Raw genomic sequence first — 25,639 nt, forward strand, 5'->3', positions numbered from 1 at the left:
CACAAAAACAAAGATGCACAAGAAAGTACAAGTAGGGCGGACCCAAAGCAAAGAATCACAATAAAAGGTGCACAGAGGACTGAGTGCAACAGTGCATGCTCAATGATAACCAATCGATATTCAATAATAGCAGGTAAAGTCAGAATGCCTGTGCCAGTGTTCCTAGTGACTGCTTAGTATCACTCTAAAGAGAAAGTGATAAATCAACTCTGTAATGGACGCTGCCTTGGACTCAATTGTCACTGGGAAATAAACAGCATGTGTAGAGCTAGAGTCTCCCATTTTCATTTAGGGGACACACAGGAATCCTAAAACTCCTTGTCTGTTCATCAACTGTTTCCTGTCCATGATACTCTCCATTCCCCCAATGCCATTCCACATGACTGTTTTCCCGTTAGAATACTGAACAACATGGCCATGAGCCTTCCGCCCCCTTCCTGACTCCTGGCGACGCTCATTCCTTGCAATTGCATGTCAAGCTTGTAGGTTATTCCTTGCATTTGTCCAGGTTGGAGGCAAGGGGACTGTGGCCACTGGACTCAGTAGTTCAGCAACTGAAGAGGGTAATATTGAGGCAAGCATGAAAGGGAAAAGGGGAAATGTTTGTGTTTAGCTAATTAGATATGCGTAATCCAATAACAGTTTTGCGTTTCTGAGAAGCTCTCTTTTCTCATGGTAGATCGATGGCAACATCATTGGCGGGAAAGAAACACAACTGATCTCCCATACCATAAACACTGAAACGGTATCAACAACGTCTGTGAGTATTCAGCATCTAATGGACTTTGGCCCTCATCTGTCATGCACAGTTTCTACTGAGATAGGGCAGCAATTATTACGTGTGCTGTTATATGTTCTTATGCGTACTTTTTCCCATATGCATATTTACATCAATATGCATGCCACTATCCTTTTTCTGTACTACAACTTTGTTGATCATTTGTGCTTACTGAATTCTGGTGTCACCCCATAGTCCGTATGCAGGTTTATGTCACATACGCCGGTATGCAGGTATAGGTCAAGGAAACCAGCCGCTGTACCTCACCTAATTTGTGATATTCTTGGTTAACCCTGCTGTAATTTGCCAATGCATGCAGCTTGCAGTTCCTTGTAGTAGAATATTAGTCCTTTTCCAGATGCTACACTATGTTAATTTGCACATAGTCTTCATTTCCTTTTATGGCATAGTTCCCTAAGGATGCTGCTATCTTCCCTAATGTCGCTGTTTTATTGTCTTTCCAGGTTTAATATTATATACTTTAAAGCAATATCAGATAGAGTTTTAAGCTATCCTAATGCAACAGTGATTACTTAAAAAGATTGTAGATGACAAGGTGAGGGGTCAAGTAGAGAAAGCACTGTGGGGCACTTTTGTTTGGAAACACTTGGATTGTGAAAAACATGTTTTTCCCCTATTATGTCTTTGTAGTCAAACTGCATGGGTCTTTATCTTTTATTTCATAAAAGAGGGCAACCAACTGCTCAGGGATACGTTAAGAGAAGGTGATTGGCTCACAAGGATGGATTTGAAAGTCAAAGAAATAACAAGCATGCTGTTCCACTTTATGCTTGTGGCTATTTTTTCTTTAAGGCATCCATATAAGCACTTAAAGTACCTACACTTGCAGATAGCTAGGATGTAAGGGCAGGAGCTACCATACCCACCTCATTACTATACTCAAAAGAATGTATCTGCGTCTATAGGTGTCAAATTATTTTTTGGGTAGTTTCAATTTTTTCAGAAATGGGTAACTATATTCTTTCTACATTTTCAGGATCAAAGTACCAAGATAAGGAAAGAGGCCATCACCGCAACTGTGCTTGGGTCAACAGCCACGGTCCCTGGGTTGGCAGCACCTAGCTCCCAACCCACCTTGACCGAAACAAGGTCCCTCTCGCCTGTAAGTTGGAAGCAACTTCATGGTCCAAAAATAGCTTTTAAGTACTGTAGGGGGCATTGTGCTTTGGGTGGGTTAGAAACAAGTAGCTTTGTAACACTAAAAATAAGAATAATAGGTGCATGGTGGTCTGTCTGACAAATCTCCCTGTATGTAGAATGAGTGATAGCCAAGGACTGAAGATGCGATTGGTTCAAGCAGAGCGTCATCCTCGATTGGCAATGATAGAAAAAAAGGTGCTATTCTCAGGGTCTTTCAAATTACTGTGGTAAACCTAATAAGTTGTTAGCATAGGGAAAGGGAAGAGGATGCATAAAGGAAAGTGGATAAGCCTGTGGGCTATCAGATCTCCAAATACCAGCCAGGGCCGGACTGGCTACCGGGCATTATGGAATGCTGCTGAGATGGGGGCTGATTTTATTGATGGGGACCTGTGTGTACTGAACGAAATTCGTTTTGCTTTAATTATTTCGAAGTACACGCAGATCTCCATGAATGAAATCAGCCCCCACCGCAGTGAAATCAGCCCCCAGCTCAGCAGCATTCCAAAATGCCCGGTTGTCAGTCCGGCCCTGATACCAGCTTATAGAGACGGTATTAGATGGAGAGTAGTGCACTTAGGGAATTTCCCATTTAGCTCTGAAGATACAGTTGTATTAAATAAAAAGTGCGGCTAACTAATCTTAGTAAAAAGTCACAAGTCGGCTTAGGAAAGGTGTACACATTAGGATTCACCTAGCGCTGAGATGGAAAGGTAGCAGTAGGTGGTAGAGAAAAGAAAGAATTTGGTAGTAGTGGAATGCTGTGTGCTTCGAACCGATTTAACTGGTGCTGGTGCATGCAGGCGGTGGGCACCAGTATTCATTTCTGGAGATCAGGACTTATTGGTCATCACCCAACTTTGACCCAGAGCAAGAGAGCAAAAGACATTAATGGGTGAATATAAGGAGGAAAAGAAAGATGGGGAAAAAAGTGACAAAATTAGAAAGGAGGGATGAAATTAACCTGCAAGAATGAAACAGAGATACACGAAGTGTGCAGCAATGCAAAAAAACGGCATGATGTGGAATCAAAACTCAGCTGCATCAGTATTCAGCTACCCTAGCATTCAGCAGATCTGACAGTCAACTACTATGAAAAATTTGAGGTCCCTCCATGTATTTATTTTTACAAATTAATCACTGTGTAAGGACTTTTCCAGTAATAATGAGAGCTATATGAGAGTGTACTAGGAGAAGTTAAAAAAACGAAAAGGAGAAAAGTAGTCTTGAAAAGTTTTGTTATTCTTGCTAAGTTGCAAACTAATAGGTGTCTAGCTGACTAATTGGAATTTAGCATTGTCAAGAACCAATGTTATAGTGGTTTCTGTTGAGCCGAGAGGCTGGTGGTCCATCATTTGGAACTAGAATGGTGCTAAAATGGATCTGACTTGGATAGCTTGTGTAATTTAGGAGTATGATAAAAATTGAATTAGTCTTGCTAACAAGCCCCGCCCTCTACTACTGCTGTTCCTCCTAAAGCCAGAATGTCTTTCTATCCACCTCCAGGTATCCATTAGTGCTGCCAACAAGGACGGCATCACCTGCACTCACACCGCCTTGGCAGAGACCCTTTCAACATCCACTACAACCCACGTTACCAAGGTAACTAGCCCACTGTTGTAGCCTTTATGTGATTCTGGCAGCATCTTCAAATCCGCCCACACTTCAGCTCGCAGTGTAGTACACCTGAAAACATAGACCACAATGCTGGAAGGAAAGCGTCTTAAGGGGCAAAGAGGAGAATACAGTGGAATATTGTGTTGTGGGAAAGTGTATTTATTTCCTAATAGGCCATCAGATATAAGGTTTTCAGAATGGACGTTTTCAGTCTAGCAAGCAGTAATTTGAAATTCGTTAGAGCTGAAGCATCAAAGCTGCTATAACCAATCGCTACTCCGTATGATTCACCACCTTTGAACACCGTCTCATTGTAAACCAGCTTGAATATTATTTTAGAGCTCCAGCTCTCCATTGCTTTCTAGCTAGGTTTATGCACTGCAGATACCTTCACAAACATATCCATGTTTGCGAGAATCATCAATTATTGTGGAGGATGGTAAAAACCTAGGAGTTCCAATAGGATGTTCACCATTGAAATCCTTACTGATAGGCATGCAATTTTTGCGTGCACTATTCGTTAATGCGACAAAGTAGTATTTGTCTCTGGTCATTGCCGCTATGAAGCCAAGGTTGGCAAGTTAATCATTCCCAGTTTTAGTGATATGAGAACTAAAACACCTTTAGTCAAGAAATAAAAAAAGACAGGGAATTTAAAATCAAGGCAGAGTAATACACTGGAGTTGCATCCTGCACAGCATCTTGACTAGATGGAGATTCGAGACCTCCGGTGAGACAAGGTTTCATGTAGTGGCCACCGAACATAGAAAAGTGTACTTTGCGTGGAATGGCTTTAAAGGTTATGTGGATTATTTGAATGAGGAGTTATCTCGGCTGAAAAAGAATGAAAGCACTGGCTTGCAGGGTTTGTAGGCAACAATTTCTCGAAGTAGACAGATCTGGCCAGAGGTTGTTTTTTACTCGACACCTAAAGCTAAGAGTAGGTTTTAAGCAATGACTGTGTCACATCTGTACATAGTCACTTGTTTTGATGCATCAGATGCATCACACATACAATGTACACATGGAGCCAAGCAATACTTACTCAGTATGTTTGGCCTTTGTTTATGGCCTACATATGTCATCATCTGTGGTTCCTAAGCAAAGACATGCCATCAAAATAAGAAAGATTACACCATTTCGGAAATCATATAGCATTTCATTATATCTCAGCTGCTTCAATAGCTAACAGAGGAAAATGTAAAAAAATAAGGAAACACCTTTCATTGCAGGGGGGGGGACATCCTTTTCAACGCAACTTTTACGACGCATGCCTTTACATCGCAAGTTTTACAACGCATGTCATTACAACGCATTGCGCTGGGGGGCGCTCTAGGATAGGGAATAGATTTAATTTACTATCCAACACCTTCCCTACTATCCACGGGGACTGGAGTTGGAATAGTAAATTAAACTATTCACTATCCAGTACCCCTCAACACTATGCATTGTAACAGCATGCGTTGTAAAACTTGCGATGTAAAGGCATGCGTAGTAAAAGCATGCTTTGTAATGTCATACAACCATTGCAGGACAATAAGTCTGTAACTTAACCTATAACATATTAGAAACAAGCTTAAATCCATAGATCCAAATAAATTAAACAATTCAGCAGGATACAGACACAAGTAAGAGGCCAGTTTATAGTCTCTCTCACTCTATCTCTCGACTTTTCTCTCACCTCACACACCCTCTCGCCGTCTTTCTCTTTCTCTATGTCTCTCTGTGCCTTTTAAATGTCTCTCTCCCAATACATGTTTCTAATATTGTAAACTTATTTAATTGTAGGTGACCATCTAGCTTAAAATGCTGTTCTTTTTTTCTCATATTCTCCAAATTACATGCCCGAATGCAAGCTGTACCAAATGTAGTGTATTTAACCGGTATGGGTTGCCTGCAACAAAGACTTATAACTCATGTGGGTCCTTTATAAACTGGCATTGCCTTTCGGAAGCGGGCTATAATGCTTGATTGAAGATGGGTGCATCCATCAAATATTGCACATCATTTAATATAATAAAGTTTGAACCAATTGCCACCAAATATGTAGTCTCCAGATAGGCTGGCGAAATTCCTCATACTTGTAAACTTGACTAAAGATTGTATTGTTTTTTTGCAAAGGAATTGAGATTTATTATTATCTGGTCATTTGATCGACACACATAAGAGACATATGGATATTTTTCCGTTTATTTTTCCTTAGTCCGAGCTATTTGAGTCATTTCATGTTTTACTTTATGAAAAGTTGTGGACTTCCTAATAATATAGGTCTTTAGCTGTTATGTACAGGCAAACTCTCCTCTCTTGAATGAATGAAAGTTTTATTGCACAATTACTTAAAATCATTTGCAATATTTCTTACATCGATAAAAATACAGTTAAAAATTCTATTTGAATCACACATTAAAATTATATAGAATGTTTGTTCATCTTTTCTTTAAAAAAGTATTGTTTTAGCAGAATTGATTAAAGGTAAATGTCAATTCCCTGTCTTGAGGCCGTCATGCGTCTGGATTGGAAAAGGGTGATGGCATCTATACAAGCCGCCAGGATGTCTAACCGCCTCAGGGTTTAAGTGACCAAGTGCCTTGTACCGCATGATGAACTTTATGTTAGAACTGCATGGCAAGTCTCTTCCCTGTTTGTTTACTTGTTGCTTGTGCAAGACCCGCTAGTGTCATCAGATCCCTCTTTCTCAGAGAGCTGAGCACACAACTCAGCCATATACCTCCCAAATCTGGCCAATTCTGTTGGCACTGTGCTAGAGAACAAAGCAGATATTGCTTCTTTGCACGTCCGACCCCCTTGAGATAGACACTTTGGTTTTACTAGCTTCTGACATAGCGGTTGAAGACGAGGGCAACAGCATACCAAATGCTGCTGGGACTCTTTTATATATTTGTAGATTCCATACCTGTTTATAGAAGTCAGGGAATTCCATCCAGAATTTAGTTCTTTGATTGGAAGGAGCACTAACCTAGCCCATTAAATATTTTTTAGTGCCTTCCTCCCCAATGCTTACTTCAGGTAAGGCTGTATTTTATGCTTTTTGTATGATGTAATCAGTCCAGAGAGGGCTCCCATAACTGTATAATTTGATAAGTCTTCTTCCAGTGATGATTGCTGAATTTGTTTATTGAGTGCATTTTTGATTGCCATGTAGCTTAACCCTTCTTGGTCCCAGTTTTGTGTTGCCAGACCAAGTGTTTCCACCCCTTTTTGCATGTAAGATTTCCATAGGTTAGTTGTGCTTTCATAGACGGGTTTCAGCATGTTCTTCTCTCTTCCAATGGGTGCTTTCAGAACTTGTTAATAGTATTTCGCCTAGGTTCCCATGCATTCATGGTTTTGCTGCACCAAGCCGAACTCCAGGCGAATCAGGCTGTTGCAGGTGTGCTTTGGCAGCTTAAACATGCTTTTATATGCTTGACATTGAGATTTCTCAAGCAGGCTATCCATTTTACCTGGCAATGTGGAGAAGTGTGGCCCACCGGTTAGAGGTGGCAGACCCAGAAGCAGAGGTCAGCCCGGGACCAGGGTTCGATTCCCGACGCGGCAGGGTACGGAACCAATGTCAGCGGGCTCGATAAATCTCGCCTCGGTGCCTCTCTAACCATGGGTCCCACACTGCAACTCTGGGCAATAGCTTGCTTAATCTCCACAACGGCCCCCTCGCTGCCGGGGATGCCTGGCTTCACCTTGGGGATGCCGAATAGGGACCATCTCACAGGGAAAGCCAGGACGGGTTCCCCAGCAGTACACAGCGCCAAGAAACCCTGGGGTGAACGTGCGCTCTACAAATTCATACTAACATAACATAACAATGCCTACTGTGCATAACCTGCTAATGACCCTATTTATTTATTTTACAGTGTATGACCCTTCTTATTGTTACTGTTGTTGGACTCTGCAGTTTCTCACGGAGTTTGCACAAAGCGTATATTGTAGACCTTTATTCATATCCAACATTTCATCTATGATGTAGGGAAAGATCACTCATGAAATAAAATGTTCAAATTATGGAAAGCACAGAATTTGCAGAGAAATATATTGTACATGCTCAAATGGTGCAAAAATGCAATCATATATATATGTGTAGAATGCAGGGATGGAGCACTTTTATTGTACATTTAATGAAAGTCTGTGAATATTACATATAATGTAGATTCCCTACACAATCTCTTAAGCTTCTTAAAATTAGGCCTGGGGGATATTTTCGTTATGGCATCATTTCCTATTATGCTTGTTACAAGAAATTTCCAAAATTGGGCCATTACGCCTGTTCGTGTAATTAAAGACCATTCTCGTAAAAATCCAATTGCAGGAGCACAAGAACAAAGCAAACAAGCAGATAGCACGTCGCTGTTTTTTCCGACATGTATTTTTTTTTCTTTTTTCCATTGCAAAATGCGTCCTCATGCAAAAATATGCAAAGGAGGCCTTTTGCACTAAAATATGGTGCTAGATACCTTATTTCCAATTAATGTAAGTTTTTTAGAAATGTTATGTTATTACTAAAAAGGAAATTACTCCAATTTCGCACACCCCTACTGAAAATGAAATAATTTCATCACATGTGCATATGTGTATTCACAGGTTTATACAAACACAACATACACAAACAAAGACACACTGTGGTCAGTCTGTGGTTTAGGTGGGTTAGCACCGTACAACACATCAAACATCACCACTATAAGTATGTTAACAGCAGAACTGTGATATTACAGGCTGCAGCTTCACTGATTATATATCTTTGGCTAGATGTATGCCTTGAGCTTGACATTCCTAATGCTTGAAAATAACTTCTATAATTCTGCTACTATAATGACCACAATAAAGTTAAAACTATTTGCAAAAATTATAGCTGTGTGTGAATGCTGGAGAGTGGTTGATTTGGGAGCATTTGCAAATTGCTCTTGCCTTCCTTTTTTTAGACGGTGAAAGGGGGATTTTCTGAAACGAGGATAGAAAAGAGGATCATCATCACAGGAGATGAAGATGTGGACCAAGACCAGGTAGGACTCGGACAGAGTGTACTGTTTCCTTAAAACCCCTTTGACCCAAGGATGTCATCTCAGGAAGTGGCATTATATGACACTGCATCTTACTAATGAACCGAGACTGATAACTGTTATAAATAGTCACTAAAATAACCAAAAGCACCAATACATTGGCAAGCAGATTGACACGGCTATCTATTGATAGCCCTGTCAAAACTTATGGTTAGATCTTTCAGTGTGGGGGCTTACCTGGTTGGTTAGCTTTGTTGTTTGTCACCTCACTTCTTATGTTGCATCTGTGCTCTCTGAAGCTAATTATATAGCAGAGTCACAAGATTTGGCGAGTGGCCAGCTCATTAAAAAAATATTGGTTGCAGACATGGACTAACACATGTATCAGATAAGTCTATCGCTTGTCTCTTGGCGGTGCTCATTTGAGAGTGTGTTAAAACCCCGAGATAGCTTTGAGGTTTGCTCGTGTGTGTGTGTGTGTGATTGTGATTGTGTGTACGAGGTCACAAAAAGAAGACATTAGTGCGTACTAATGTCTTCTTTTTGTGACCTATGAAGGTCTGTTTGCAAATTCAATTTGAGTATGGAACTATAAGCAACAGTATCAGATGCGGTAGCTGATCGACAGGTAGAAGCCTATATATGTACTCAACAGTACCCCTTCCTGTACTTTTTTAATATCTTTAAAGTCTCTCACCAATTGGATCTGTAAATTGTAGTCACATTAATTCAGACTAGGATAATATAACCTAAGTACTTATAAAAAAAGTTTTTTCTTTAGGTTAAGTAAGGTTTCTTTCAGGGCCCTTCTGACGTTTCTCTGAGGAATCCTGATTCCTACATATGCCAATATGGATCCCTTATCTGTATTACACGGGAAAATGTACAATGTTAACTGTCTGCGCAGGTCTGAGGTCCTGAGCTTTACTTTTGCAGGTACTTTGCTATTAGCTAAGGAATTACACTACACAGGCCTGTTGGCGGTCAAATGCCAGTTCATGAAAAAAATGACCCACGCAACATAACCTCAAACAATGCCAGATGGAAATCAAAGTTCATTCTCTGTCCAGAAACTAAAAGGTACAATCCATATTCTATATAGTTATACAAGTTCTTGCTAGTCTGTGCACCCATGCAACAAAACTGTTTAGGAAACAACCAATAAAGGCTTGAATTGAGAAGGCAGACCTCTAAGCCAATCCAACAACAGCTCCATCAAGACATTTCACTTTGACCACATCATGCAACTGTATAGAACTGGTATGGCAAGTCCAGAGTTTGACTGCCTTATCACCATTGTGAAGGCTGGTTCAGTGCAGAACTAAACACTTCTCGGGTGAGTCGAAGGGTCTCAAGCATTGTGCTACACTTACTCCATACAGTTTGGAAATGCAGTGGCTAAATCTTGTACGAAGAAGACAGTTAGTCATTGCATGTTGAGGTAATAAGACTTTATCTGTAGAGGCCAGAAGCTCTCATCCCTAGAGTCAAAAGGCCTCATCTGTAGAGGCAAGAAACCCTCAGGTCTAGAGTCAAGAAGCCTTCACTCCCAGAGGGAAAAGCTTTAATCTCTAAACACAAGAAACCCTCACCAGTAGAGGTACGAAGCCCTCATGGATGGACTAGCGCAGATAATGTATCATATAATTTACCTTCAAAAAGAGGCTAAGCACATTAAAACCCTTCACAAGTATAGTATGAGGTGCTCAGCTATACCAATGCGAACTCAGTCATTAAGCTAAACTTCTGAATGTCTACATGCATCAGCCATATATATGTATATATATGCCAAAGATCCAAGTGTTCCTCGTTAAGCTATTTATAACTATGTCAGTTTGTGAATGATTAGCAATATGTAGTTTAAGTATATGAGATTTAGAAAATGACAATGGCTGTTGCTGCACTGGCAAAGGGTCCATCCACTCAGGGGCTTTATCGGACCCCTGCCCCCACCACGCCTTCTGCAGAGAACTGTAACCCAGCAGAGCCATAATTACATTCATTCTAAATGTCTTCACTTCTTCTGTGACCTTCCCAGATGCTTTGAAATATGCAAATAGCCTCCCATTGTTGAAAAAAACCCTCCACGGATGCTTCAACCCTTGGCAACTACAGACCAATCTCACTGCTACTGTTCCTGGCCAAGGTCGTAGAGAAAACCATCAGAAGACACATCATAAACTACCTCAACGACCACAACTCTTTGTCAAAGCACAGAAACTGCCCTCATCGCTGCCAAAGATGAAACACGCATGACTCTGGACAGAGGAGACATGGCGGCCCTCATTCTCCTGGACCTCCTCAGCATTTGGCATGGTCTTTCATACATCCTCATCCAATGCCTACACAACACCGGAATCCAATGACAGGTAGTCCGATGGGTGTGCCCGTTCCTGACTGGATGGACTCAATCAGTTAGCCTGGCATCATACATCTCGGACGCCCTTGACCTCAACTGATGAGTTCCACAAGGTTACTCCTCTTCGATGCATACACAATTCGTTGAGCCAGCATCACCCGCTCTCATGACATCAACGTCCTCTTCTCTACGCTGACGAGACACAACTTATTTTCTCCCTCTCAATCAAGATTCCCCTTACCCAGGATCAAGTCCAATGCCTGCATGACCGAAATAGCCCACTGGGTGAAGTAGAGACAAAACCAAAATCATGATCTTTGGAAAGATCACTTCACCATGGGTCTCAACCTGGTAGCCAACATTGTTAGGACTGACAACCACCCACGCCAAGAACCGCGGGTTCTTCATCAACAGCAAACTCAACATAGAGGCCCAAGTCACTGCCATCCCCACTCCATGCTTCCATGCCCTGAAGATGCTGAGGAAGATTTCCAAATGCCACCCAGTCAGCACCCGGAAAAATGCCATCCAGCAATCATCACAAGCAGGCTGGACTAGAGGAGCATCCCTCTAGGCGGTCATCCAAAAAAATCTTACCTGAAGGCTGCAGACCATTCAGAACTTGGCAGCCAGAATGACTTTCGACTTCCCACGTCGCTCTCATATCACATCACTCCTGAAGGAGCTACACTGGAGCCCCATAGACAAAGGAGCACAATTCAAACTTCTGACCCAGGCTTTCAAGTTCCAACATAAAAATGGCCCCAAGTACCTCAACCATAAGACCTACTTTCACAAACCTTCCAGACACCTTCGCTTATCCGGGCTCCTACTTGCACACAGCGCGGGTACATGGAAGACCAGATCAAGAGGTAAGCCTTTTCCTAAGTCGCTCCTAAAGCATGAACGACCTGACACTACACATATTAGCCTCCTTGAATTCATCAAGGAGCTGAAGCCCTGGCTTTCCAGGTAGCCCCACTGGGTCTTAGGTTTAGCCAGACTCACACCTGCTCAGCGTCCGGATACCCTCCCAGGTGATAGAATGCTGTACAAATCCGCATAAATAACATAATACAAAACATTCAGCTGTACATCGCTATTTCTTCCCTTGAAGAAAACATTAAGGTACCTGCTGGTGTAAGAATACATGTGAGATTGGTGCAGCCTGCTGGTTTGTCTACATAAGCGCAACATAAGAGCCAGAATCCTCACATTGGCGATTGTTTTAATCTACGTTAGAGACCTATGTAACACAAATTAAATACCATTCACTTTCCTCCTCCCAGGCACTGGCTTTGGCAATCAAAGAGGCAAAGCTGCAGCACCCAGACATGCTGGTGACCAAAGCAGTGGTGTACAGAGAGACGGATCCATCACCAGAGGAGAAGGAAAAGAAACTTCAGGTATGGAACAGAAAAGCAGACTAAATCAGAGTCCAGCAGGCAGAAATAGCTGGAAAGAGCACTTGCTGTGTTTTTTATTTGAAAATGTATTGCACATTGAGCGATTCTTGTAGACTGTGGGAAAGCGTATAGTAGGGGTAGGTGAAAGAATAAAATGTAAACACAAACTTGAAGTTGGAATGAGGAGTTGGCAATGAGTTATTTAAAGGCCTCCTGAAAAGTTGTGGTTATGCTGTATTCATGACAGATAACTTCGTCTAAGCCCTGATGGAAGGGCGTTCTGGCCAGTGACTTCATGCACTCCAGAGATTGTTTAGGCATGTACAGCTGATACAGTAATTTAGGGTAGTAGTGTGGAAGTGGTGGTTTCTGGCTAGATTGTACGTTGACAGCACGTTAGTTTAGATGTAGTGTGGGGCCTGCTCCCAGAAAGCCACTAAGCTTTTTGAAGGCAAGTTGCACATGGCGACTGGGTTTAACTAGGATAGCAAGTCTTCATCACTGTTTCGTACACATATTTGCCAGTTTTGCAGAAATCACTATTGGACAATATTTCCTCAAACTGAAATAGCCAATGATGCAGATTAGCATGTGCCATGCTTAAAACGGAAATCCCGAATTTCATTGCTGTCACATTCATTCATTCATTCATCATAGCCATCATATCTAAACTTTCATATAGCCTACATTTCATTTAGTCAAGGCATAGTTAACACACAGTTGATCTTTCACTAGTCTATCATGTAGGGCAACTGCAAGCCAAGATTTGTGTTAAAGATTTGCTCTAATAGAACTGGTGGGGATTTACCTAGATAACTAAACAATGACCGGAGAGTCAGTGGAGGAGGTGGAGACAGTGACAGGAGTCCTGCTGCAGTTAGCAGATGAGTGTGGATGAGGGACAGATTGTTACATTGTGAAGAAACACATTCACCTCACCCGTACTCCGTGTCTGTTGTGCAATGCTGCCTGTGGGTGACACCTGTTTGCTTGTAAGAAGCATACCAATAGGTCTACAGATGCTGGGCCTTTAGATGTCACTCTATAAAAGGTGGCGTCAGTGTATTTTAGGGTTAAAGAAAACAAAACATTACCCACAGTATTCACTTTAAGCCACCCGCGGGAAACATGTTCATAGCTCTGTAGTCTATATCTATGCTTGATTACCTGATTACCTACTTGATGGAGCTTGCTGGCTGACCAGCAGGAAGGCTCCTTTGGGCATGGGCACCTGACTAGTTTAGAAACTAATTGTCTGATTAAAGATGAGCATCCTTTTGGTGGAACTTCATTACCCAGTGCTGTTGCTGTCCAATGCCAACTAGTCCAGAACGCGGCTGCATGTGCTATCTTTGCTATACCGAAGTTCAGTCATGCCTCCAACCTCCTCCATCGTCTTCATTGGCTGCCGATTGAGCAGCGGATCAGCTTTAAGACACTCAGTATCATGCATAAGATACTGATAGGTATAGCAACAGATATTCTTAATGGGCTGTGCACCCTGTATGCGCCAGCCCGAACATTGCGCTCTTCAAACCAGTGTCTTGCACACACTCCGCGTATACATAAGGCCAGATCTGGCGGCCGGTCTTTCAGACGCCGGGCACCTACATTATGGAACTCCCTCCCTTTTTTCATTTGCGCTGAACCCGACCATAACACCTTCAGACGGCACGTGAAAACTTGTCTCTTCTCTCAGACTTAGTTCCCTCTTAAGTTCTCCTCTTGGATCTGCTCTTAGCGCTGGGACGCCTTTTTGCCAAGGCAGCCATGCGCTCTATAAATACTCTAATCTAATCTAATCTAATCTAGGACAGTTGGTTGTGTGGAGTGTAGGGAGGGCACTGAGTGTTATCTCTATTAGCAGCAGAATTCTGGCTGAAGCGAACAACGCCACTGTCCCTGGCAGCTAATTTGGTGAGCTTTACCTTTCACATTTTTGAAACAATTTAGATTAAGGGGTTTTCTACAGCAGCACAAACGGTAAAATGAAAATACATTATAGCCAAGGATCACAATGTAGATGTAAATGTGGCTCTACACAACTCGGAGGAACAGGAGACAAAACTAAGGAGGTCACAGGAGTGTTAACATTCTTGATCCAAAGAGTTGCTAACCCTGAGAGGATAGACACAGAAGCTCAATCTTCTGGAAGGGCTCCACCGTTCATAGTCTGAGAGCGAACCAGCAGAATACAGATACAGTGAAGATCAAGGTGAAGGAGCTGGTGACATCTCAAATTTAATTTATAGTCTGAGCCCTCTTCAAGTGGCATTAAGAGAGCCTGGAAACCTCCAACAATCTGAGGCATATAAGAGGTAAAGGTCTTGACAAAATGTGCAAAGATGGTAGCTACATCAGCTGTCTTTAATGTGGTTTCCACCGTTTACTCGATTGAATGAGAAGATGTTCCGTCCTCTGTAGCCCATAATTCTGCCTTTAAGGCTCAGTAGAAGAAATTCAATGCATAGTGTATCTAGGCAGTCAGGCTCAAATCCATTTTGAATAATTACTGAGGAATTAAGAGTTTCTCTGCCTTCTTCCTTAGCAGTAGAATTCTCTTACTTTATCTCTTGCTATAAGTTTAGTTTAGTTTAGTTTATGCCATTTGTTAAGCGCTTGGTTGCACAGAGAACAGTGCGTCCCCGCGCTGACAACCCTACCTACATCTCTTCAGCTTAGCTCACAGAGGGTGAGCAAAGGGACACGGGCGTACTATGCTGAATTTATCTTGGGGAAAAGATGGGTTTTCAGCCTCTGTCTGAACCTGGTTTCAGACGGCTCCATCCTCAATTCGGTAGGTAGGTTATTCCAGTCATTGCTGGCATGGTGTCTAAAGGAACGTCCTCACATCCTTGCTCTATGTATCCGAGGCGCCACTAATAGCATGCTGCCCATCGACCTCAAAGGACGTGAGGGGCGATAGACTGGAAGCAGGTCCTGAAGATATGGAGGTGCTTTTTTGTGAGCTATACGGTGGGTGATGCACATAGTTTTAAATTTGATTCTTTCCTTTATTGGGAGCCAGTGAAGGGAGCGTAATGCATGTTTCCCAGAGGCTCTCCTAGGGAGGTTAAGGACCAGCCTAACAGCTGCGTTCTGGACGCGCTGTAGCTGTGTTAGGCCTTTTTTGCTAAGTCCACATAGGAGGGAGTTACCATAATCTAAATGGGAGGTGACCAAGGCGTGTACCATAGTTTTTCTGGAGCTGGGGGGCAATAGGTCCAGGATTTTCCTCAGGACCTTCAGAAGTCCATAGCATTTTCCCGCGACCTTACCAACATGATTGGTGTAGGCTAGATTAGAGTCAAGAAGAAAGCCAAGGTTTTTAACTGTGTCTACCGGGGCCGGGACAGAGCCCAGTTCAATGGGCCACCAGGCAGAGGTCCAGATGGAAGGACAGGGACCTACAATAAGAACTTCCGTCTTGTTACCATTAAGGCGGAGACAGTTCTGTTTCATCCAACCGTCAAGTGCCACAAGGCAGGCCGAGAAATTCTCAGCGTCCACAACTGGATCACGGGACAGATTGATCACCAGTTGTGTATCATCTGCATAGGAGACTATTGCAACACCATATGACTCCACCAGTTTGGCAAGGGGTTCCATGTACAGATTGAATAATGTGGGGCTCAGAATCGAGCCCTGTGGAACCCCTTGCCTGAGACATCTTACACTGGATTTACATGGTGGGCAATGCACTTGAAATCTCCTGTTCTTAAGAAAGGATACCAGCCACTCATGTGCAGGTCCGGTTATTCCCTTTTCACTCAGGCGGTCCAGTAATACGGGGTGTGATACGGTATCAAACGCCGCACTTAAGTCCAAAAGGACCAGTGCGGCCGTGTGACCTTCATCCGCCTTGCTCCGCAGCAATTCTGTCGATAGGAGGAGGGCGGTCTCTGTCGAGTGTTTGGCTCTGAAACCCGACTGAGACGTGTGAAGGAGCAAGTTTTCCTCCACAAAGCTCACCAGCTGTCGGTTAACCAACTTTTCTACTACCTTCGCGCAGTAGGGGAGGAGGGAGATTGGTCTCAGGTTGTCTAATTGCGTTATGCTTATGTATAAGGCAAATTAAGCAAAAACAGCTGATTAGTACCTATTACAAGTAGTGCAATTTGTGGAGGTATATGTCTACATCTGACCAAATATTCATTAACCCCTTCGCTGCTCATGACGAGCTCAGCTCGTCATGCAGTACACTGGTCGTGTGCTCATGACGAGCTGAGCTCGTCATGAACCATGGGATATAACAATTTCCAGCACAGAAGAGGAATCAGCTTAGCAGTCATGTGGTTAAATAAAAACAGAAAAACCACCAGGAAGACCCATTGTTTTCATGTCACTTTTTACTTGATTCCATCTCAAAATACTTTGATATATTCTTGAAGCCCTTTATGCAATCAACCAAATCATACATATAGGATATGACAGACTTTAGTAGGAAAATAGAAGGAACACCATTGAGCCACACCTCAAGAATTCTAGTCAGGCTGGATGTCATTTTCCTCTACATGAATAATATACAAGATGAAGCTCTTGAAATGACTGAACTTTACTTGTAAGGAAGAGAAAGACCACAAAGAATAGCCACATAATGTATTCTATCATTAAAAAAGATAGCTTTATAACTGAGCTTCTTCTCCATAACAATGCCTTTTTTTTATCCTAATACAATGGAGTACCATGGGTCATACTTTTTATGGCAGAAGATGAAGAAGACTTTATCTATCAGAACAATCAATTGAAAGAGAAATTACAAATGAGGCACCGGGTTATTGATGATGTCTTGACTGGAACTGAGGAACAGCAGAATTAATTTTCGGTCTGAACAAACATTCAGCAGACATTAAGTTTAGTATGCCCAACAATAAAAATACGATAAACATCCTAGATATTTGCGCTAAAGAAGAAAAAATTATTCTTATAGCCACTTTGTTAGCAAAACCAACGTATAAAGACATTCTCCATCAATATGAAAGTTTTCGACCTAGGCGTTTGCGAGGCAACCGCCAATACAATTGCACTAAAAAGCAAGACTTCTTTGACAAATCGCAAATCCTGATAAACAAGCTCAAAAGTAGAGCATACCCCAAAAACTGCTGAAGAACTCCTGTAAAAGGGCTTTGCCAACACCTCGATAAACTGCCCTGACTAAAGGCTACAAGGATGAGCAAAATTCAAAGGTATGTGTCACAATCTTTTGACCAAATACCTATCAGTTCAAAATAATCATATCCCAGAACTGGCTCATCCCAGTGCTCATGAAATGCCAGATCCAAAAAATTCCATTTACATTTATGAGATGTTCTTGTGGGGGCCTACACATTAGCAGAACTAAGATCTAGGATCTATTTGAAAGTCACAAACCATGCAAGGTCACCACAAATGTGGGATATATTCAGTGTGCGATCAAATTATTAACAGAATTGAAGTTTCTTACAATAACAAGGAAATAAAACATCTGAGATTTTCAAACATCGAAGCCCAACAAACGTCATCTATGGAATCCAATGCTCATGTGGAAAACTGTAGTGGGAAAAAAACAATCTGGATAGACTTAAAGGAACCTGCCAGTATAAAAACATCCTATGCATATTACCCACATCATCCCATGTCCAGTCCTTTATAAAGCAGAGGCAAACGGAAAACCAACTCTAACACACTGATCTGAAATTATTAAACAAAACCCAAGTGGCGGAAATATTGAAAAACGCTCCTTAAGAGCAAGGCAATACTTATTCTCAGACTAAATACTCTATGCAATGGCTTAAATGAAATTTCTGAAAATTCAGAATATTTAACAGAACAAGACCATCTCTGCACGGGTACAACTATAAAAGTCTGTTTGCTTGTATCCTCTCCACTCGATAATATATGACACGTTACTCACAGTTACAACTCCTGGTGTGCCTCTGATTTCCGTTGAATGACGCAGCATCTTTTTTTCAGTTTTTATATAATAAAAACTTTGTCCAATGGCATTCAAGTGCTTTGTATGAGCACCAGATTACATTTCACAAGATCAGATTCACTAGAATTTCCAAATGCAGGGAGTCAGTGACGTTAGCCGACCTGGACTGGGACATGGTCTACAAGCACCATGTTCCTGTGCATCTAACTACGTCACTCTTACCAAGAACCTACAACAATGTGATCAATAGTGCAAACAAATGTGTATTACCGGGAGTGACAGATCACCTTGACCTACGATCATTAGTGTTCCCCTGAGATATGACATAAATACAAGCTGCACAAAAGAGAATATGTAAATCCCAGACATACGGTCTGAAGTGCCACCACACTGTACATAAACTGTAGCATGAGACCTAAAACTGGCAAATCACACCAACAGGGTCTCATTTAACTTGAGAACAGGCTTCAGTACCTCAAAAACAGACTGCAGAAATCCCACTCATCGCTCAGCTTGCAGCAGCCATGGCAACAAAAAAGAATACCTGCAGACGAACAGATGCTCTGTACATGAGCATTGTGGTTGGTGCTTGGCGGTTGTTTCCTGGTCACAACCGAGGACACATCATTCATGTACATACATCTGTGCATCACTCGCAAACTTGTAAATATTTTTATTAACTGAAACAGTATATCACAAAAACAGGTGAAAGATGAGCAAATGAAACTAGCATTAGTGCTAATGAAGCCTTTGCTCTTTTAAAATATTGGACTGTCCCTGTTGTACATGCTTCATAACAATGTATTCCCACTATCTCTGAAATAACTAGTGTATGTCACTAAGTGATAAAGGTTTTTCTCTATATTGAGGTAAGCCACACAAAGCACTTAGGGGTTTCCACGTATTTAATCCACTACCCTCTGCAATTTTAAAGGAAGACTATTCTTTTACCTTTTTTCAACAGCAGAAATCACGAGGTTCTAGTCCAGAGAAGACCCCGAAATGTTCTGAGGGTCAAAACGCATCAAGAATCATATCATTGGGAGTGACTGAGATCAGTGGTCACAACCACAGAACCCTTGTAGAAATTTTTTATCAAACGTTTTGATAAAAAAGTGCTTCAAGTGTACCTCTTCAACCTTCGATAAAAGCCAAAAGGAGACCCCGCAATAAATTTACACATTGGTCCATATGCCCAACTGATTGAATGAACTCATCATAACAGTTATAGTTCTTTAATTCCTTTAATTTCTTCCATTTGACAAAGCAGAATCACTTTTCTGATGGGGGTTCTTGTGAAACCCTTCCAATTTTATACAAAAATGTGTAATTTATTTTATTTATGAATAATTAAATAATACAGTGTTCTTTGGTGTTCATCAAAATGATGATTGTAAAATAATGTGTTGTATAAATATATCAGTATGAATAGTTACATTTCTAAATCTGAGAGACATAGGGCCATGTGTATCAACATATTTCCCCATAGACACAGAATGGACAAAACCCTGTGAGACATCTGGCCCATAGTTCTAGCTTGCATGCAAATTTAAAGCATGGCCTGAAGGAGTTTTGTTGTTTATACTACCAATCTGTATCAAGGGTCCAATTCACCATTGCTTTAAAATGGCCTTACCACGTTTTTGGCCACATTGCTTCTAGGGCAACCACAGGCAATGTTGAAAAGATTAAAGGCTTTTGATCGAACATATATGGCAAGACCTGTAGTTGAATTAGGGACAGCTTGAAGTACCCCAGTAGAGGAAAGCTGTTTTGCAGATGACGAGTGTAAAGGTCGTCTAGTGTGCTACGCATTCCACCTGTATGTCTGTACTCACCTTGTCTTTATAATGTTTAGGGGGAGTGTGCTCTTCATCTACAGGAATGCTTTCTCATCTCTACTGTCCATGATGCTGTAGAGAGAAATCAGAACTGAAACAACTTCTATGTTGCCGCGTACCAGCAGACATAAATGTTTTCCTATATTGTGTTCTTTAAAAACTTTGACGATTCAGAAAAGGGGGTGGTGATGAACAGAGTGTCTGAATTAAGCAGACCACTTTTACCCAGTCCAAAGATCAGGGCTTGATCCATCACCGTTATTTATCTCACTGCACCATCCCAGCTCAGAACCTGGCTATATGCAAATCAGTCTGTCCCTGGCCCAGTGCATCATGGGAACAGGGCAGACTAAACTACCAAGCCAATTCTTCACCAGAAAGGAGACAAGCTACCGGGGACCGGTTTCTGGCATTTCAGCCTTCTTCGGCCCGGCTTGCTTGAATCCTGATGGTGCAGTGAGAAAGGGACTCATGTCTGAGTATACCCTGCCACACCTATAGTGGCCAAAAACGATTCAGAAAAGGGGGTGGTGATGAACAGAGTGTCTGAATTAAGCAGACCACTCTTACCCAGTCCAAAGATCAGGGCTTGATCATCACCGTTATTTATCTCACTGCACCATCCCAGCTCAGAACCTGGCTATATGCAAATCAGTCTGTCCCTGGCCCAGTGCATCATGGGAACAGGGCAGACTAAACTACCAAGCCAATTCTTCACCAGAAAGGAGACAAGCTACCGGGGACCGGTTTCTGGCATTTCAGCCTTCTTCGGCCCGGCTTGCTTGAATCCTGATGGTGCAGTGAGAAAGGGACTCATGTCTGAGTATACCCTGCCACACCTATAGTGGCCAAAAACGATTCAGAAAAGGGGGTGGTGATGAACAGAGTGTCTGAATTAAGCAGACCACTCTTACCCAGTCCAAAGATCAGGGCTTGATCCATCACCGTTATTTATCTCACTGCACCATCCCAGCTCAGAACCTGGCTATATGCAAATCAGTCTGTCCCTGGCCCAGTGCATCATGGGAACAGGGCAGACTGAACTACCAAGCCAATTCTTCACCAGAAAGGAGACAAGCTACCGGGGACCGGTTTCTGGCATTTCAGCCTTCTTCGGCCCGGCTTGCTTGAATCCTGATGGTGCAGTGAGAAAGGGACTCATGTCTGAGTATACCCTGCCACACCTATAGTGGCCAAAAACGATTCAGAAAAGGGGGTGGTGATGAACAGAGTGTCTGAATTAAGCAGACCACTCTTACCCAGTCCAAAGATCAGGGCTTGATCCATCACCGTTGTTTATCTCACTGCACCATCCCAGCTCAGAACCTGGCTATATGCAAATCAGTCTGTCCCTGGCCCAGTGCATCATGGGAACAGGGCAGACTAAACTACCAAGCCAATTCTTCACCAGAAAGGAGACAAGCTACCGGGGACCGGTTTCTGGCATTTCAGCCTTCTTGGGCCCGGCTTGCTTGAATCCTGATGGTGCAGTGAGAAAGGGACTCATGTCTGAGTATACCCTGCCACACCTATAGTGGCCAAAAACGATTCAGAAAAGAGGGTGGTGATGAACAGAGTGTCTGAATTAAGCAGACCACTCTTACCCAGTCCAAAGATCAGGGCTGGATCCATCACCGTTATTTATCTCACTGCACCATCCCAGCTCAGAACCTGGCTATATGCAAATCAGTCTGTCCCTGGCCCAGTGCATCATGGGAACAGGGCAGACTAAACTACCAAGCCAATTCTTCACCAGAAAGGAGACAAGCTACCAGGGACCGGTTTCTGGCATTTCAGCCTTCTTCGGCCCGGCTTGCTTGAATCCTGATGGTGCAGTGAGAAAGGGACTCATGTCTGAGTATACCCTGCCACACCTATAGTGGCCAAAAACGATTCAGAAAAGGGGGTGGTGATGAACAGAGTGTCTGAATTAAGCAGACCACTCTTACCCAGTCCAAAGATCAGGGCTTGATCCATCACCGTTATTTATCTCACTGCACCATCCCAGCTCAGAACCTGGCTATATGCAAATCAGTCTGTCCCTGGCCCAGTGCATCATGGGAACAGGGCAGACTAAACTACCAAGCCAATTCTTCACCAGAAAGGAGACAAGCTACCGGGGACCGGTTTCTGTCATTTCAGCCTTCTTCGGCCCGGCTTGCTTGAATCCTGATGGTGCAGTGAGAAAGGGACTCATGTCTGAGTATACCCTGCCACACCTATAGTGGCCAAAAACGATTCAGAAAAGGGGGTGGTGATGAACAGAGTGTCTGAATTAAGCAGACCACTCTTACCCAGTCCAAAGATCAGGGCTTGATCCATCACCGTTATTTATCTCACTGTACCATCCCAGCTCAGAACCTGGCTATATGCAAATCAGTCTGTCCCTGGCCCAGTGCATCATGGGAACAGGGCAGACTAAACTACCAAGCCAATTCTTCACCAGAAAGGAGACAAGCTACCGGGGACCGGTTTCTGGCATTTCAGCCTTCTTCGGCCCGGCTTGCTTGAATCCTGATGGTGCAGTGAGAAAGGGACTCATGTCTGAGTATACCCTGCCACACCTATAGTGGCCAAAAACGATTCAGAAAAGGGGGTGGTGATGAACAGAGTGTCTGAATTAAGCAGACCACTCTTACCCAGTCCAAAGATCAGGGCTTGATCATCACCGTTATTTATCTCACTGCACCATCCCAGCTCAGAACCTGGCTATATGCAAATCAGTCTGTCCCTGGCCCAGTGCATCATGGGAACAGGGCAGACTAAACTACCAAGCCAATTCTTCACCAGAAAGGAGACAAGCTACCGGGGACCGGTTTCTGGCATTTCAGCCTTCTTCGGCCCGGCTTGCTTGAATCCTGATGGTGCAGTGAGAAAGGGACTCATGTCTGAGTATACCCTGCCACACCTATAGTGGCCAAAAACGATTCAGAAAAGGGGGTGGTGATGAACAGAGTGTCTGAATTAAGCAGACCACTCTTACCCAGTCCAAAGATCAGGGCTTGATCCATCACCGTTATTTATCTCACTGCACCATCCCAGCTCAGAACCTGGCTATATGCAAATCAGTCTGTCCCTGGCCCAGTGCATCATGGGAACAGGGCAGACTGAACTACCAAGCCAATTCTTCACCAGAAAGGAGACAAGCTACCGGGGACCGGTTTCTGGCATTTCAGCCTTCTTCGGCCCGGCTTGCTTGAATCCTGATGGTGCAGTGAGAAGGGGACTCATGTCTGAGTATACCCTGCCACACCTATAGTGGCCAAAAACGATTCAGAAAAGGGGGTGGTGATGAACAGAGTGTCTGAATTAAGCAGACCACTCTTACCCAGTCCAAAGATCAGGGCTTGATCCATCACCGTTGTTTATCTCACTGCACCATCCCAGCTCAGAACCTGGCTATATGCAAATCAGTCTGTCCCTGGCCCAGTGCATCATGGGAACAGGGCAGACTAAACTACCAAGCCAATTCTTCACCAGAAAGGAGACAAGCTACCGGGGACCGGTTTCTGGCATTTCAGCCTTCTTGGGCCCGGCTTGCTTGAATCCTGATGGTGCAGTGAGAAAGGGACTCATGTCTGAGTATACCCTGCCACACCTATAGTGGCCAAAAACGATTCAGAAAAGAGGGTGGTGATGAACAGAGTGTCTGAATTAAGCAGACCACTCTTACCCAGTCCAAAGATCAGGGCTGGATCCATCACCGTTATTTATCTCACTGCACCATCCCAGCTCAGAACCTGGCTATATGCAAATCAGTCTGTCCCTGGCCCAGTGCATCATGGGAACAGGGCAGACTAAACTACCAAGCCAATTCTTCACCAGAAAGGAGACAAGCTACCGGGGACCGGTTTCTGGCATTTCAGCCTTCTTCGGCCCGGCTTGCTTGAATCCTGATGGTGCAGTGAGAAAGGGACTCATGTCTGAGTATACCCTGCCACACCTATAGTGGCCAAAAACGATTCAGAAAAGGGGGTGGTGATGAACAGAGTGTCTGAATTAAGCAGACCACTCTTACCCAGTCCAAAGATCAGGGCTTGATCCATCACCATTATTTATCTCACTGCACCATCCCAGCTCAGAACCTGGCTATATGCAAATCAGTCTGTCCCTGGCCCAGTGCATCATGGGAACAGGGCAGACTAAACTACCAAGCCAATTCTTCACCAGAAAGGAGACAAGCTACCGGGGACCGGTTTCTGGCATTTCAGCCTTCTTCGGCCCGGCTTTCTTGAATCCTGATGGTGCAGTGAGAAAGGGACTCATGTCTGAGTATACCCTGCCACACCTATAGTGGCCAAAAACGATTCAGAAAAGGGGGTGGTGATGAACAGAGTGTCTGAATTAAGCAGACCACTCTTACCCAGTCCAAAGATCAGGGCTTGATCCATCACCGTTATTTATCTCACTGTACCATCCCAGCTCAGAACCTGGCTATATGCAAATCAGTCTGTCCCTGGCCCAGTGCATCATGGGAACAGGGCAGACTAAACTACCAAGCCAATTCTTCACCAGAAAGGAGACAAGCTACCGGGGATTTGCATGTAGCCGGGTTCTGAGCTGGGATGGTGCAGTGAGCTAAAAAACGGTGATGGATCAAGCCCTGATCTTTGGACTGGGTAAGAGTGGTCTGCTTATTTCAGACACTCTGTTCATCACCACCCCCTTTTCTGAATCATTTTGTCCACCATAAGCGTGGAAGGGTATACTCAGATGTGAGTCCCTTGCTCATTGCACCATCAGGATTCAAGCAAGCCGGGCTGACGACGGCTGAAATGCCAGAAACCGGTCCCCGGTAGCTTGTTTCCTTCCCAGTATAAGAATTGGCTTGGTAGTTTGGTTTGCCCTGTTCCCATCATGCACTGGGACAGGAACAGACTAATTTGCATGTAGCCGGGTTCTGAGATGGGATGGTGCAGTGAACTAAAAAACGGTGATGGATCAAGCCCTGATCTTTGGACTGGGTAAGAGTGGTCTGCTTATTTCAGACACTCTGTTCATCACCACCCCCTTTTCTGAATCATTTTGTCCACCATAAGCGTGGAAGGGTATACTCAGATGTGAGTCCCTTGCTCATTGCACCATCAGGATTCAAGCAAGCCGGGCCGATGATGGCTGAAATGCCAGAAACCGGTCCCCGGTAGCTTGTTTCCTTCCCAGTATAAGAATTGGCTTGGTAGTTTGGTTTGCCCTGTTCCCATCATGCACTGGGACAGGAACAGACTAATTTGCATGTAGCCGGGTTCTGAGCTGGGATGGTGCAGTGAGCTAAAAAACGGTGATGGATCAAGCCCTGATCTTTGGACTGGGTAAGAGTGGTCTGCTTAATTCAGACACTCTGTTCATCACCACCCCCTTTTCTGAATCATTTTGTCCACCATAAGCGTGGAAGGGTATACTCAGATGTGAGTCCCTTGCTCATTGCACCATCAGGATTCAAGCAAGCCGGGCCGACGATGGCTGAAATGCCAGAAACCGGTCCCCGGTAGCTTGTTTCCTTCCCAGTATAAGAATTGGCTTGGTAGTTTGGTTTGCCCTGTTCCCATCATGC

At 43.5% G+C, this 25,639-nt stretch overlaps 1 protein-coding gene across 2 annotated transcripts in view; it reads left to right on the forward strand.

Moving 5' to 3' along the window:
- Positions 1–25,639, forward strand: part of LOC147705755 (band 4.1-like protein 1) — a 644,658-nt gene that overhangs the window by 600,280 nt on the left and 18,739 nt on the right. For both annotated transcript variants that reach the window (XM_086932199.1, XM_086932200.1), the window contains 5 exons: positions 680–760; positions 1,776–1,901; positions 3,446–3,541; positions 8,491–8,571; positions 12,217–12,333. In XM_086932199.1, coding sequence (XP_086788325.1) covers positions 680–760; positions 1,776–1,901; positions 3,446–3,541; positions 8,491–8,571; positions 12,217–12,333 — 501 coding nt within the window. The remainder of the gene's footprint in view (positions 1–679; positions 761–1,775; positions 1,902–3,445; positions 3,542–8,490; positions 8,572–12,216; positions 12,334–25,639) is intronic.

Source organism: Lissotriton vulgaris, chromosome 7 (assembly GCF_964263255.1).
Source record: "Lissotriton vulgaris chromosome 7, aLisVul1.2, whole genome shotgun sequence".
Lineage (NCBI taxonomy): Eukaryota > Metazoa > Chordata > Amphibia > Caudata > Salamandridae > Lissotriton > Lissotriton vulgaris.